The sequence below is a fragment of the Xiphophorus hellerii genome, chromosome 7 (assembly GCF_003331165.1).
Source record: "Xiphophorus hellerii strain 12219 chromosome 7, Xiphophorus_hellerii-4.1, whole genome shotgun sequence".
In the NCBI taxonomy this organism is placed as follows: Eukaryota; Metazoa; Chordata; class Actinopteri; order Cyprinodontiformes; family Poeciliidae; genus Xiphophorus; species Xiphophorus hellerii.
In genome coordinates, this window is record NC_045678.1 from 32,115,836 (window position 1) to 32,131,707 (window position 15,872).

At 49.1% G+C, this 15,872-nt stretch overlaps 1 protein-coding gene and 1 long non-coding RNA gene across 4 annotated transcripts in view; both read right to left on the minus strand.

The window, feature by feature from the left end:
- Positions 1 to 498: 498 nt before the first annotated feature.
- Positions 499 to 15,872, minus strand: part of dpp10 (dipeptidyl peptidase like 10) — a 103,089-nt gene continuing 87,715 nt past the window's right edge. For all 3 annotated transcript variants that reach the window (XM_032566958.1, XM_032566959.1, XM_032566960.1), the window contains exons 13-26: positions 7,959 to 8,066; positions 7,783 to 7,874; positions 7,622 to 7,669; positions 7,404 to 7,525; positions 6,738 to 6,782; positions 6,406 to 6,504; positions 5,627 to 5,696; positions 5,182 to 5,376; positions 4,860 to 4,914; positions 4,687 to 4,786; positions 4,190 to 4,248; positions 3,960 to 4,032; positions 3,544 to 3,617; positions 499 to 3,463 (exon numbers count right to left, since the gene is read on the minus strand). In XM_032566958.1, the coding sequence (XP_032422849.1) occupies positions 3,326 to 3,463; positions 3,544 to 3,617; positions 3,960 to 4,032; positions 4,190 to 4,248; positions 4,687 to 4,786; positions 4,860 to 4,914; positions 5,182 to 5,376; positions 5,627 to 5,696; positions 6,406 to 6,504; positions 6,738 to 6,782; positions 7,404 to 7,525; positions 7,622 to 7,669; positions 7,783 to 7,874; positions 7,959 to 8,066 (1,278 nt within the window). In that variant the 3' untranslated portion in view covers positions 499 to 3,325. The remainder of the gene's footprint in view (positions 3,464 to 3,543; positions 3,618 to 3,959; positions 4,033 to 4,189; positions 4,249 to 4,686; positions 4,787 to 4,859; positions 4,915 to 5,181; positions 5,377 to 5,626; positions 5,697 to 6,405; positions 6,505 to 6,737; positions 6,783 to 7,403; positions 7,526 to 7,621; positions 7,670 to 7,782; positions 7,875 to 7,958; positions 8,067 to 15,872) is intronic.
- LOC116722735 (uncharacterized) lies at positions 8,481 to 10,599 on the minus strand. The gene is made up of 2 exons (XR_004339830.1): positions 10,023 to 10,599; positions 8,481 to 9,615 (listed from the first exon to the last, which is right to left on the minus strand). It is a non-coding gene; the product is annotated as an uncharacterized LOC116722735 (long non-coding RNA).

Consider the following 15,872-nt stretch of genomic DNA (forward strand, 5'->3'; position numbering starts at 1 on the left):
AAATCCTCAGTTCAGACTTTGACTAGGCCACTCCAAATCCTTTGTTGGCTTTAAATCCAGGCTGTGGCCTTCTGCTTCGACAGGAAGTGTCAGTTTGTCATGAATGTAGAGAAAATTTGACTAATTTGAATATTTCCAAAGTGAGTTCTCTTAAAAAGAGCCGACTTCTATCATCACAAACAAGTGAGGCTATTTTAGTAGAAATGTTGATTATAAGAATCTGAGCCAGTTCTTCCTGCCATCAAACTTTCTCAGGTTGATTCCAAGATGGCCGCCTGGGCAGACAGAACTCTGATGTCATATCCTGGAGCTTTAATGTGAAACACAGACCAGAATAAAGCCTGAACTCACCGCAGCATCTCAGTTAACGCATGGTCTTGACTTTGAGTAGGCCACTAGGACTGAAGGATCCTCCCAATCTGCCCAGTTTGGGTCAATGTTCCCATCACGGTGTGGAAACTGGTGCTGATCCGGGAGTAGAGCAGAACAGACCAGGTCCAAAGTTTTACATTTTTTATTCATTTATAATCATCACCAGAGGACAATCACAATAATCCCGACCCAACCCGACCCAGTACAGCAAAAAGAACCGGAACAAGCAAAATTACAAAATCCGTCCTAGGAGGAAAATCAACCAACCGCCCAAAGGAAACAATAAGAAATATACAAGAATCCAGGAGAATCACGGACTGAATCTCTGGGAATCTGAAAATAGATTTCTGTTCTCTGGACTCCGCTGTACAAAACTACGGCTCCCCGCGAGGGACATGCAAACACCGGAACTGCTGCCGGAAGTCCATGGAGTGATCCAGATTAGTTTGAAGACACCACAACCTGCTTCTACTGGCGGTCCGGACCGTCCAGAACCGCCCAGAACCCAAACGGCTCCACACCAGATTCATCCGAACCTGCCATCCATATCGGAATAACACAGACTGCAGCGCCACCTCTGGAGAGCCTGAGTAGGTGCAGATTAAAGAGAAAATCCGATTAATCTGGGCTGTGTGTCGCGGCGAGCTGGACCAGAACCAGCAGCGGGGTCAGAATCAGCAGCTGGACCTTCAACTTTATTACAAAAACCACAAAGTAAATTAGCGCCTTATAATTTATCCAGAAAAATTACATTTAGAGGAAGCCAAGTGTGCTAAACGTTTTCAAAGTTAGCTAAAGCGCTAAACTAAAAATTAAGCCGGTTCTGACCCAGCTCTTGGGTCCAGCTGCTGGTTCTGATCCAGCAGCTGGACCTGACGTCTTCCAGCATACGGAGCGCCATCAGGGCCAAAATTAAAAGAATGTCAACCCATTTTTTTAATAAAGTTTTCTCTGAAACAAAAAAAAATTTAACTCAGCAAGTGACTAGCCTAGACATGCTAATCGTTACAGGAAGTAGCTACAGCTGGGTGGGCTGTTGTCTTAATTTTGGCCCAAATGTTGCCCCATACTTGACCTTTTATTTTTTATTACAAATATACAAAGAGTTGTTGGTGGAAGTGATAAACTGATGCTCCTTTCAGATTTGTTTGGACGTGACCTTTGACCTTGCAGCAGCAGCAGCAGCAGCTTGGTTCATGTCTGCTCAGGTGTTCAGGAGCTGGTGTGTGATTGGCTGTCAGTCCCATGACACCTACATTAAAGCAGAGCCAGGCAGCTGGAGGCCTCCTGTCCAAACTGTTCGTCTCCACTGTCGCCGTGTGCTTGCTCAGTGAAGCTGACGGCTGGCTGGGCTGTGATGGAACTGGGTCAGTCTGGAGGTTTAATTAGACCAGATTTAAACCTCGCTGCTGTCCTTCCACATTATCCGTTACTTTAACTGGTCCAGTTCTCGAGCAGCAAGCCTGCGATCAAGGAAACACTCCAGGTGTTTATTACATGATAGAAAACTCAAAAAGGTGGAACTTACATGATGATTTTAGAAAAATCAAAATCTTAGTTTTATTTTTTATTGTTTTCTCTGCTGTCTAATTCCAATATATTGGTAGATAATTACATTTTACTATCTATGACAAAATGGAGCTAATCGGCTAACAGTCGAGCTAACTTTCTATTTAGCATTTGTGCACTTAACTTTTTTAAGATACATTTTTCTGTCTGTTTTAGAAACTTTTTGTTGAAGTTCAACATCTGTGTTGATGTTTTGATTATTATAATAATTTATCAAGTTTAGACATTTACATTCATGCTCTTATTTTGAAGTAGGTGACGCCAGTTCCGCTTCCTGTCATGTTTTGTAACAAAAAAACCAAGAAACATACAGAAACAAATAAAATGGACAAAACTAGAAACAAATACAATATCAATAACAGAACATTTAAATTATGCCCAAATTAAATTGGAAGGTTTTGGTGTTTTAAAGGATAATATAATTTCAATTGAAGTTAGCACTTTAGCGTTAGCAGAAACATTGGCTATGATTTGTGCGTTAGAGTTAGCGCAGCTAGCTTTGTAGCTAGCACAGCCCACCACTGATTATTATTATTAATATTATTATTTAGTCTGGTGTGTTTTCTGACAGAACTCTCTGCTGGTTTCTGTCGGCTGCACAACCAAACTGGACCTTTGGTTCTGGAACTGGACTGTAACTACTGACTCAGTTCTGATTCGCTGCTTCACTGCAGGAAACGGACTGTGGAATGATTATTACAATAATGAAGGTTAAAGGTCAGATCGGCCGGTTGTCTGAAAACTCTCGAGGCTGAAGTTCTGATGTCAACAACTGATGGGTCCAGAATGAGAAAGTTCTGGTTTTGGTTCTGGTTCTGCAGCAGAACCTGCAGATGAAGCTTCGCTTCTTCATCCCAGACATCCAAGGTCAGCAGAAGGTCACAGCTCAGAAACCCAGTTTGTCAGGAGGACTGTCCCTTTAAGGGCTGAAGCTAATAGGAGGTTAACTGGAGGCTAACAGCTGATGCTAACAGGATGTGAAATCTGATGCTAACTGGAGGCTAACAGGGCGTTGTTTCTTCATCAGTGCGCTGCTCCCATCGGTTTACGGTGTTGGCGTCAGGTGGAGCTCCATCTTGTCGTGCGGTGATGGCGGTGTCACTGTCTCCATGGAGACCAGTGCGGCGGTGGTGCACGTGTTTGGTGTGGAGGGCTGCAGTCTGAAGAACCTGGAACAAACGTAGGAAGTTCTCCGTGTGCTTAGCTGGGATCGTGAGCGATCCAGAAGAAGAAGAAGTTTATGCTAGAGGCGAGGACGCCCCCTGCTGTCCCCGCGGCGTCCCGCTGTCCTTCATGTCCACATATTTATACATTCACACAACAAAGAGCTCGTTCGGGCCGAAGCAGCTCCGGCGGCTGAGTCCAAGCGGAGAACCGGCAGCTGTCACTCCTCCTCTTCCTCGTCTTCGTCGGGCAGCGGCAGCAGCTCCTCCTTCAGACACTCCCTGTAGAAACCGCTCAGCGCCGAGAACAAGTGCTGGCGACTCGGCGCCGACAGGAAGTGACCTTCATCAGGGTAGATCTGAGGAGACGAGGAGAACGCTCCTCATTAGCCTGTTAGCTCGACATTGTTAGCAGCAGCCTGTTAGCATGTGGGGGTACCTGCATGGAGTAGTTGGCTCCGGCCTTCACCAGGCTCTTGACCAGCTCAGCTGAATGCTGGAAGTGAATGTTTGCTGGAAGGAAGGAAGGAAGGAAGGAAGGAAGGAAGGTGGGAAGGAAGGAAGGAAGGAAGAAAAGAAGGAAGGAAGGAGGGGAGGAAAGAAAGAAGGAAGGAAGGAAAGAAGGAATGAAGGAAGGAAAGAGGGAAGGAAGGAAGGAAGAAAAGAAGGAAGGAAGGTAGGAAGGAAAGAGGGAAGGTAGGAAGGAAGGAAGGAAGGAAGGAAGGAAGACAGAAAGGACATCAGCTGGTCTCAGAACCCGGACGGACCCATCAGAACCGCTGTCCTCTGCAGGTCCAGGCTGCATCAGCAGTAATGATTTTTTAACCCCTTCCCTCCCAGGACTCTCAGCCTCACCGTCTGCCGTGGCGTGCAGCAGCAGCAGCGTCTGCTCTCGGAGCGCCTGGACGCTCTGCAGCAGGCTGGACACCTGCAGGGAGACAGGCCGGTCAGAAACACACCGATACACACACACACTCAGAGAAGCCCTGTATAAACTCCTCTCTGCACAGACAGAATCCATGAATATTCAGTCATCAGATCAGGATCGCTGCAGCTCTGCTGAGGTCAAAGGTCGGGAAGCTCACCTGGTATCTGCTGTCGTCCCGTACCGGCAGGCCCAGGTAGCGCTCTGAGAACGCCGACGCTGTGGAAGGAACCACAGACGGTTAGCGGTTGCTAACTGGACAGGAAACGGGAGCTCAGGCTGAAACCTTCAGGTTGTCTCAAATCATTTCTGTTTTCAGAAAAGCTTGAGTTCAGTTCCAGTGTTTTTATTCTCCTGATATGGAGCAACTTTTTGTTTATTATAGTGGCTGACAGCTGCTAACACTGAGCTAACGTTCTGCTAGCATGCAGCTAAAGCACTGCTAACACACAGCTAATACGCTGCTAGCGCGAAGCTAACATATGAATGATGCAAACTCCTAAACACAAACAGAAAAAATAAATTACATAGATTTTATTGCACTCAAAATTTGAAACCAAGTCATTGTTTTTTATATTTTGTAACATACCATGTTAAAAAATGTAAAATATTGTTAGAGGGGAAGCTGATGTTCCGGTCTGAAAGCTGCTGACTCACCGTAGAGCCTCCAGTCGGTGACGGGCGACATGGCGGCGGCGCATTTCACCAGGCTGTCTGTCGACTTCAGCATCATCAGCGCCAGGTAGCCGCCGTAGCCCTGAACACGACAAACTGGTGAGTCCAGGCCGAGAGGAAGTGATGTCAGCATCTACTGCTTCCTGTCTGCTCACCTGTCCAAACACGGCGATGCGCGAGCGATCGATGTAGGAGAACTTCATCATGAACCTGCAGGAAAACATGGCCGACGTCCTGAACATCCAAACTTTATTTTTCACTACAAGCTGCAGGACACTGAACTTTTATTTTTCCTTCATTTAAGTTTCATTACAGTTTCAATTTCCAGCAGTTTTAATAAACTCAAGCAGACAATAAAACTATTTTAAATGATTAAAATCTGACATGTAAAAAGACGAACTGATGATTTTAACCAGTAAAGGTTAATAAAAGCCTGCAGGGATGGGTGGGTTTTGGCGGCGCAGCAGCAGCACTCACTCCAGCGCCGCGATCTGGTCCAGGACGTCCACCGTGCCCAGCCTCTGGTGCACCTCATGCAGGATCCGCTGGCCCTGGAAGCCGCTGCCCCGGCCGTCCAGCCGGGCCACGATGACGCCGTCCGAGCTGACCAGCACTGAGTCCCAGCCCAGGGAGAAGCGCTCGCTCACCGCCTGGCCACCGGGGGCGCTGTCACTGCACACACCACATGTCAACTTCCTGTCACACAGCACCTCAACTTCCTGTCACACAGCACCTCAACTTCCTGTCACACAGCACGTCAGGGTCAACTATGGTGTCAACCAAACTAATCATCTGATTGGTCAACCAGAGCTCCAGAATTAAACCTTTAAACTGTGAAGTACTTCAATTGTTTATAAGATGAAATCATGACTCAGCATCAGAGAAAAGCAGTGATGCTGCGTCCTGATTGGTCGGTACTCACATGACCAGCAGCAGGCCGTACTGACGCAACGGAGAGAAGTCTGGAGGGAAACACATCTGCAGAGGGAAATCTGGGAACACAAAGCAGGCATCAGACTGGACTGCAGCTAGCGTCCTGCTGCTAGCTTCCTGCTGCTAGCACCCTGCAGCTAGCTTCCTGCAGCTAGCACCCTGCAGCTAGCAACCTGCAGCTGGCACCCTGCAGCTAGCAACCTGCAGCTAGCACCCTGTAGGTGGCTACCTGCTGCTAGCAACCTGCAGCTAGCTTCCTGCTGCTAGCAACCTGCAGCTAGCTTCCTGCAGCTAGCACCCTGCAGCTAGCTTCCTGCTGCTAGCAACCTGCAGCTAGCACCCTTTAGGTGGCTTCCTGCAGCTAGCTTCCTGCAGCTAGCACCCTGCACCCTTTAGGTGGCTTCCTGCAGCTAGCGTCCTGCTGCTAGCTTCCTGCTGCTAGCACCCTGCATCTAGCACCCTGCTGCTATCAACCTGCAGCTAGCTTCCTGCAGCTAGCACCCTGCAGCTAGCAACCTGCAGCTAGCACCCTGCAGCTAGCTTCCTGCAACTAACACCCTGCTGCTAGCAACCTGCAGCTAGCTTCCTGCAGCTAGCACCCTTTAGGTGGCTTCCTGCAGCTAGCGTTCTGCTGCTAGCTTCCTGCTGCTAGCTTCCTTCAGCTAACACCCTGCAGCTAGCAACCTGCAGCTAGCTTCCTGCAGCTAGCATTTTGCTGCTAGCTTCCTGTTGCTGGCTTCCTGCAGTAGCAAAGTGTTCTGTCCTCACCAAAAGGCTCGACCCGGACGGTTTGGTACTCCTTTTTCTGGATCCGTTTGTACTTCAGAACTGCCTTCAGCGCTGAGTTGTTCTCCAGGATATAGTAATCTGAGGAGGAACATGACAGATTAAATTGACTGTAATCTGGAGCAGAGTGACGGTTTATCTGGTGGAGAACGGAAACAAAATCAAGTATATTCATGCATTTACTTCTATCTTAAAGGGACAGTGCATATTAATCACATGCCAATGTTAGCTAGACGGTTAAAGGAAGAAAAGTAAAACCACATGACGAAAATAACAGACAATGAGCTGCAGCGGCTAGCAGAGCGTTAGCTTACTGGAGTTATTGAGGCTGTGGAGGATCACAGTGGGAACTTCAGGACCTGCAGGAGGAAAACACCAGCAGGCTGAGAAACGCTGGCTGCTGATTGGCTGACAGGAGGACAAACAAAGTGCTGTTCATGGTTAACATTACAGTTACACTGCAGCTGCCTGTCTGACCAGAACCAGAACCAGGTCCGGTTCTTTTTTTTTTTTTTAAAGGTTTTATTGGCTCTAGTGACCTTTATTTGACAGTGAAGAGGGTAATGAGAGAAGGGGGAAGACATGCGGCAAAGGTCGCCAGGCCGGGAATCGAACCTGCGACAGCCGCGTCAAGGACTAAGGCCTCTATATGTGGGTTGTGCTTAACCCCTGCGCCACCACAGCACACCCCAACTAGGTCCGGTTCTTAACAACATGAGGGAGAACTTTGGACCAGGGAGGCACCGTCTGTCCAGGTCACAGCGGATCAGTTCTGATGGGGAACTGTGATGGACCGGGTCGAACAGTGACCCAGAGAGGTTCTACTGCAGGACCAGCTGTCTGTTCTGTTTGTGTACTGGAAGCAGAACCAGAACCAGTACCACAGCTCTATCAGTCTGGGCCAAACCAGCCCATCAGAACCCAGTCTGTCACTCTAACTGGACCTCACTCCACCAGAACCGCTCCTGAAGTGGGCCTACCTTGGCAGTGCAGCAGCAGATTCTGGTTGGACGGGCTGAGATCAGCGCTGAAGTAGAGGCAGTTGGTTCTGTGAAGGTCACAGGTCAGGCATCGCCGTGGAAACAGACCCACCGTTTTAACGCTGAGCAGATGACAAAGACAATAAAACAATCAGCCGGTCCAAACCGGTTACCGGCTCAAACAGAACCGCTTCCTGGAAATGTTTAGACAGGCCGACCTGTAGAGCTGCCGTTGCCGTGGCGACCCTTCAGTACTCAGGAAGTAACTGTAAAGAGACAGGAAGCAGTCAGTCCGGTTCTGATTTAATCGGTTTACTCTGTTACAGAACCAGTGAGGTTCTAACCGGTCCTGGGTCAGAACCAACCTTGTGGTACTCACAGGTTCTGGTTGGGCTCGTCGTAGGCCAGGATCCGGGTCACCTCCCAGTTCCCAGAGGTCAGGTGTCGGACCTCGTTCTGATCCGCCCTGAACTGAAGCGGACACAGCAGTGGTTGGGGTTACCATGGCAACCAGAGGCTGTGGGCGTGTCAGCGCGTGTGTGGGCGGAGCCTGACCTGCGTGGTGAACATGGCAATGTGGTGGAACTCGCCCCGTCCGCCCTGCTTCACTGGGACGGTCAGAAAGAACCGGGACCCGTCCCTGGAGAACACAGGCTGCTGGTTCTGGAGAGACGAGATGGAACCGGCTGTGGGTCAGAACCGGCTTTTAGCTTAGCGCTTTAGCTAACTTTGAAAACGTTTAGCGCATTAGCTTACGTGGATTCTAAAGAGCTAATTTTTTTGACTGTTTTGTAAAGTCCGATGTCTGTGTTGAAGTTTATCGACGGTTAATAATTCGTTAGTAGTTAGGCTAGGGGAGCCCAAAGGCTCCTGGAGGCCCGGATCCGGCATGTTTTAGTCTGTCCCTGGTTTTAGTAACAACCTTTCAGCAGGTCAACGTTCTCCTTCGGCCTCTAATGATCCATCACTGGATCCAGGTGCGTTAAACCAGGGAGAAAACTAAAACATGGAGTATGCCGGCCCTCAGGGACCCACTTTGGGCTCCCCTGGGTTAGGTGTTTATATTCATGCTCTTATTTTTTATTTTTTTCCCAAGATGGCGGCGCACGCAGTTGCAGCGGCTCATTGCTCTCTCGGTCGGTGCTATGTTATGTTTGGCTGCTTGTGTACGTGTTGATTTGTGTTCTGTCATGTCGGACAAACAAAATATACAGTCGGGACGATCTCCTGACGATCGGTGCCCGCTACGAACTAGATGTTACAGCTGATTTTCAACGCTTGTTCAATATTCCGGGGGACATAGCGAGGAGCCCCGGCGCGCCGTGGATTACCATCGCAGCAGGGAGGAAGCGACGGTGGCGTAGAGAGAGAAGGCAGAAGCGGGGCTGCAGGGCCGACCTGCTAGCTAGGCTACGGAGGCAACCACACAAACCACCGCTCCCCAGCCTGTTTCTCTCCAACGCCAGATCCCTTGCAAACAAGATGGATGAACTGAGACTACAGGCTGCATCTCACAGCGCAGTGAAGGACAGCTGTATTCTTCTGATCACGGAGACCTGGCTGCATCCAGACGTAGCGGACTCTGCCATCGAGCTAGCAGGCTACACAGTACAGCGCCGCGACAGAACGAAAGACTCCGGTAAGAGCAGAGGAGGAGGCTCTGTGTGTACCTGAACAACACCTGGTTACTAACACAGCGACTGTCATCAGCCATTGCTGCCCAGACCTGGAGTATGTGACTGTTAGATGCAGACCAATATACCTCCCCAGAGAGTTCACCGTAGTCATGGTAACCGCTGTTTACATCCCACCAGATGCTAATGCTAAAACAGCTATTGGACTTTTGCATGGCAGCATTAGCCATCTGCAGAGCATCTATCCAGATGCTGTGCACATCATAGCGGGGGACTTCAGCCATGCAGACCTGAAGACGGCGCTCCCCAAGTTCCACCAGCATGTAAAGTGTGCTACAAGAGAGGCTAACACTCTGGACAAAGTCTACTCCAACATCAAGCTAGGCTACAGGGCTAGACCACTTCCTCACCTGGGTCAGTCCGATCACCTGTCCCTGCATTTAATTCCTGCTTATGCCCCCCTCAGGAAAACTGCTCCAACCATCACCAAAACCATCAAATCCTGGCCCCAGGATGCGACGCAGCAGCTGCAGGACTGTTTCGACGGGACAAACTGGGATGTTTTTGAACATCAGGACCTGGCGCCACTGTGCAGGACCTGGAGGGCTGCACAGTGGCGCAGTTGGTAGCACTGTTGCCTTGCAGCAAGAAGGTCCTGGGTTCGATTCCCGGCCGGGGTCTTTCTGCATGGAGTTTGCATGTTCTCCCTGTGCATGCGTGGGTTCTCTCCGGGTACTCCGGCTTCCTCCCACAGTCCAAAAACATGACTGTCAGGTCAATTGGTTTCTCTAAATTCTCCCTAGGTGTGAGTGTGTGTGTGCATGGTTGTTTGTCCTGTATGTCTCTGTGTTGCCCTGCGACAGACTGGCGACCTGTCCAGAGTGTACCCCGCCTCTCGCCCGGAACGTAGCTGGAGATAGGCACCAGCAACCCTCCCGACCCCATTAGGGACAAGGGTGAACAGAAAATGGATGGATGGATGGACCTGGAGGTTTTTACAGACAGTGTACTGTGCTACATCAAGAACTGTATTGACACTGTAGCTGTGGATAAACGCATCCGGGTCTTCCCAAACCAGAAGCCCTGGATGACTCAGGAGGTCCAGCGACTGCTAAAGACCAGGAATACCGCCTTCAGGTCTGGGGACAGGACCGTCTACAGTACAGCCCGAGCTAACTTGAAGAGCGGCATCAGAATGGCTAAGTCTGACTACAGGAGGAGGATAGAGGGCTACCTTGACAGCAACAACAGCAGGCAGGTGTGGCAGGGAATCCAGCATCTCACCAACTACAGGACCAACCTCGCAGCTGCGGAAGGCGACGCCACGCTGGCAGAGGAGCTGAACCTCTTCTTGCCCGCTTTGAGGTGAAGCCAACAGAGGCAGCCACACTACACCAAGCGACCCAGAACACCACACCCCTCGTAGAGGAGCACGAGGTGAGGCGCACACTGCGGGCCGTCAACCCAAGGAAGGCTGCTGGACCTGATGGCGTCCCTGGACGTGTCCTGAAAGACTGCGCCGATCAGCTGGCTGGAGTCTTCACCAGGATCTTCAACCAGTCCCTAGCCCTGTCTACAGTCCCATCCTGCCTGAAATCTTCCACCATAGTCCCCATACCCAAGAAACCTCACATCTCCTGCCTCAACGACTACCGGCCAGTGGCACTAACCCCTGTGGTGACGAAGTGTTTTGAAAAACTGGTCCGGGGTCACATCACAGCACTTCTCCCTCCTGGCTTTGACCCCCACCAGTTCACCTACAGAGCCAACAGATCCACAGAGGACGCCGTGATCACGGCCCTCCATGCTGCTCTGTCACATCTGGAGCAGCAGGGGAGCTATGTGCGGATGCTCTTTGTAGACTACAGCTCTGCTTTTAATACCATCCTCCCTCACAGACTGGTGGACAAACTGGGGGACCTGGGCCTCCCTCACTCCACCTGCATGTGGATTCTGAGCTTCCTGACCAACCGACAGCAGAGAGTTAGGGTGGGAAAACATACATCCACTGCCCTCAGCCTTAGTACTGGCTCTCCACAGGGCTGTGTGCTGAGCCCCCTGCTCTATTGTCTGTACACATACGACTGCACCTCTGCCCACCACAGCAACACCATCATCAAGTTTGCTGATGACACCACAGTGGTGGGGCTCATCTCAGGAGGCGACGAGTCCGCCTACAGGGGTGAGGTGGAGCGGCTGTTGCAGTGGTGCAGGGAGAACAATCTGCTCCTCAACAACTCAAAGACAAAAGAACTCATAATAGATTACAGGAGGAATAAAACGGACATTACACCACTAACCATTGGGGGAAAATGTGTGGAGAGGGTAGCTGATTTCCGTTTCCTGGGGGTCCACATTGAGCAGGGCCTCACATGGAACATGAACACCTTGGAGCTGATAAAAAAGGCCCAGCAAAGACTGAACTTCCTGAGGGTTCTCAGGAGGAACAGCATCAAGGAGAAGCTGCTGGTGTCCTTCTACAAGTGCTCCATAGAGAGCATACTGACCTACTGTATCTGCGTCTGGTATAACAGCAGCACTGCGGCTCAAAGGAAAACTCTCCAAAGGGTTGGGAATACAGCCCAAAAAATCATTGGCTGCCCTCTCCCCTCACAGCGACCGCTGTCTAAGAAAAGCACAACACATCACAAAGGACACTTCTCACCCCGGACCTTCTCTGTTCACACTGCTGCCTTCAGGCAGAAGATACAGAGCAACCAGAACCAGAACCAACCGTCTCAGAGACAGTTTCTACCCGACAGCAATAACAAAACTAAATGCAATCAAAAACAACCATTAATCATCATAAATGATGGATGTGAGAATGTGGCTGTTCTTATTTATTAGTTTTTATTTATTTTTTTATTTTTTTTTACCAGTTATTTGTTATTTCTTACATTGTGTGTGAATTGTGAGACACTTATTTTTTGTTTTTAAGCATATGCACTGACTGATGGCACCTTTTAAATTTCGTTGTTCTTGTGACAATGACAATAAAGATTTATCTTATCTTATCTTATTTTGAAAGGGTAAATTCTGGTCAAACTTCTGAAAAAAGAAAAAGAAGAGGAAAATGTGAAAATGTCTCCATCTCCCAGTTCGGAGTGAACCAACCAGGCTAACCAGGCTAGCGTTAATGCTACGCATGGCTGTAGTAAACAGGAAGTAGAAGTTGCTAGCTAGCATGCAGCAGAGAGTCCTGCCCATTGTGATGGTGCGGTGAGAGGTTGGAGAAGGAGTTAGCAATGGTGGTTAGCCACTCTAACCCAAAACAGCAGGACGCTCTGTTGAAGTTTTCCACACTGTCACTTTATTCTCACTTCGTCCATGTAAAGCCAGGTCTCCACGGTACTAACATTACAGTCTCATACATGAGAAAAGAAACGATAATTCACCGCTCTGCACCTCATCATCACCGATGATCTCCTCTACACCGCATGGAAGACGAGTTCTTACTCTGTACAATAGTACAACAAAAGAAAAAGGGAATAGGCGCCCCCTTGTGGTGATACCTACTCATGTCTAGGAACCAAGCAGTATAATGACTGTTACATATGCCCCCCTGGTAAACAAAGGCTGTCCTCAGCCGCACACGACTATAGACACCAGTACAGAATTTAACAAAGCAACACATAGCCGTAAAACCGCAGTTACACCCGGGGCAGGTATTAAATCACCCCTGTATACATATCCGTGGATAACTATAACACAAAGCCAGCTTAGGTTCCAAAAAGCAAACATAAAATCAGTGTGGAACTCTTCTTTGTTTTCTGAACACAAACCCTCTAAAGAACAGTTAAGGGACAATAAAATTCTTCCTATGTAACAATGGTTGACAACAAAACCAACATCATCCCAAATCATCAGAATTTCTTTTCTTATTATCTTTTGGGTTGTAACCACAAAAATTCCAACATAACACATGTAACTGAAAATTAGATGCATTCATTAACCTGAACAAATATAACCTTACACCCTGTCAAGCCTGTCAGTATGGTAGATATTTGTCCATTTATGATCTGACCAACCAGTCGTGATCCTGGGATGACGTCGGGCTCTCAGATTGTAATGTCCATCACCTCCTGAAACTTGGCCAGACTCAGTCTCATCAGCGTGGGTCTCACTGACCCCGTGAGGCGTCCGTGAGTGGCAAATATCATTCGGCACATCACAAAACACATCACCTGGAGGGAGGTCAAGGACGGCGTCAGTCTGAGGGGAACCGTCCTCAAGGTCATCGTCCATGTGATCCACCTGTGCAGCTGCACCGGCAGTCTTTTTGCAGCTGGCAGAGTCCCACGTATGGAAAGGTTGCATGTTCACAACATGGAAAACTCCAGCATCGGCTCCAGTTTCAACATCAATCAGTCTGTAGTTCACATCGCTGAGTTTCTGACTGACACGGAAGGGGCCTTTGAACAACGGTGCCAGTTTAGCTGTAAAATTAGCCAAAGCATCCGATCTTGGGTGAGACTTCACTCGAACAAGATCACCAATCCCAAAAGCAGAATGGCGGCGTTTCAAGTCATAGTAGTGTTTCTGTCTTTTGTGGCTGAGATCTAGCGCAGCCCTGGCGTGATGATGAGCATCCCTGAGGGTGGCTCTCAGAGTCTCTGGATACTGCACATCTGGGTCATCCAGTCCATCACAGCTTGGTTGAACGATTAGATCGAGAGGCGTGTCCAGCTCACGACCATACAACATCATGGATGGGCTAAGACCTGTGCTGTCATGCGGGGCTGTGCGAAGTGCAAAACATATTTGTGGTAGAAACCTGTCCCAAGCAGTGTGTTTGTCACTCACATAGGCACGGATAGCTGTTTTAAGCGTCCTGTTCACACGCTCTGTCGCATTTGTTTGTGGGTGATAGGCTGTAGTAAGCCTGTGTGTTGAGCCTAGAGCTGACACAGTGTGTTCAAACAGCTCACTAACAAAAGGAGAGCCTCTGTCTGAAATGAGGTAGTTGGGGCTACCATGCCTAGCAAATATTTCACTCAAGAACTTGCTAGCTGCGACCCGAGCTGTGGCCTCTCTAACTGCACATACCTCAATCCACTTCGAAAAATAGGCCACAAAGACCAGCAAATAAGCATTTCCTGATTGAGTACGGGGCAAGGGACCCACAAAGTCCACTCCTGTGTATTCCCAGGGTTTTTTGGGCACAATAGGGACCATGAGACCAGCTTGTTTCTGTTGACTTGGTTTTGTGAGTTGGCAGACCGAGCAAGAAGTGACATAACGTTTGACATCACCTGCCATGCCAGGCCAAAAGAACCTGTGTCGTAGTCTCATTAGTGTTTTGGAAACACCGAGATGGCCAGCAGTGGGGTGGTCATGGTAATAGCTCAGCAGGATGCCACGAAGAGATGTTGGGGCAAAAAGTTTAAGTTCTTTTAATGGGTGTAAACCGCATACAGGCTTTCGGTCCCTGTAATACAGCAAACTGTCATAGACAGTATATTGTTCTTGGCATTCACTGTCCATTTGAACCGATGAGTCTGACTCAATGTCTCTGAGGAGTTGACCCGTCACAGGGTCGTCCATTTGTAGCTGCCTCATGTGCGAACGATCCGACAATAACACTGGGGGCAGGGAACGGAGGTCCAAACTGCCTATAACAGCATGTTCTGGCAAGATATCAGTGGGCGTGTCACTTCGATTCGGCAGGGGATTCCTGGAAAGAGCATCAGGAACTGCATTGTGTTGTCCTGGCTTGTGGACAATTGAAAAGTCAAAGTCTTGCAGTCTCAAAGACCATCTAGCCAGCCGGCCAGACGGGTTTGGGCGAGACATAAGCCACCTAAGGCTGTTGTGGTCTGTGAAAACAGTCACGTGAAGGCCCTCAACATATGGCCTGAAGTGTTCCAGGCCCCAAATGACGGCCAAACATTCTTTTTCAGGGGTTGAGTATGGTTTTTCAGCCTTGTGTAGAGAACGACTTGCATACGAGACCACAACATCTCGGCCTTCTTCATCTTTTTGCATCAAAGCAGCGCCCAGTCCTAGATCACAGGCATCAACATGAACATAGAAGGGTCTAGCAAAGTCCGGAAATCTTAACACAGGGGCTGACGTGATTCGGTCTTTTAAAACATTCATGGCTTGCTGACATTTGTCATCCCAGTGAAAAACAGTGTCTTTCTGTGTGAGCTTATGGAGAGGGTCAGCTTGCCGGGCATAATCCTTGACAAAGCGCCGATAATAGCCAGTGAGTCCCAGGAACTGTCTGACCTGTTTCACTGTGGATGGTGACTGAAAATCAACGACAGCTTTGATTTTATCATGGTCAGGTTTTATGCCAGCAGGTGTGATGCGATAACCCAAAAATGTGAACTCACTCAGACAGAACTGACACTTTTTCAGTTTTAAAGTGAGGCCAGCTGCTTCGAGTCTGTTCAGGACCTCCTCCAAATCTTTCAAGTGCTGCTCGAATGAGGGAGATGCCACCACGATGTCATCAAGGTACACTGCACATGTTTTGTAGATCAGGCCCGCTAACACAGAATTCATGAGCCTTTGAAATGTCGCTGGCGCATTGCATAAGCCGAATGGCAGCACACGGAACTGGTAGAGGCCACAGTGAGACACAAAAGCCGTTTTCGGTCGGGATTCCTCTGAAACAGCAACTTGCCAATATCCTCGAGCCAAATCCAGGGTTGAAATGTACTTTCCTCTAGCCAGAAAGTCGAGGGATTCTTCAATTCGTGGTAATGGATAGGAGTCCTTTTGTGTGACTTGGTTTAAACCCCTATAGTCCACACAGAGTCTTGGATCAGAACCAGGTCTATTCACAATCACCACTGGAGCAGCCCATGGACTGGTAGAGGGTTCGATT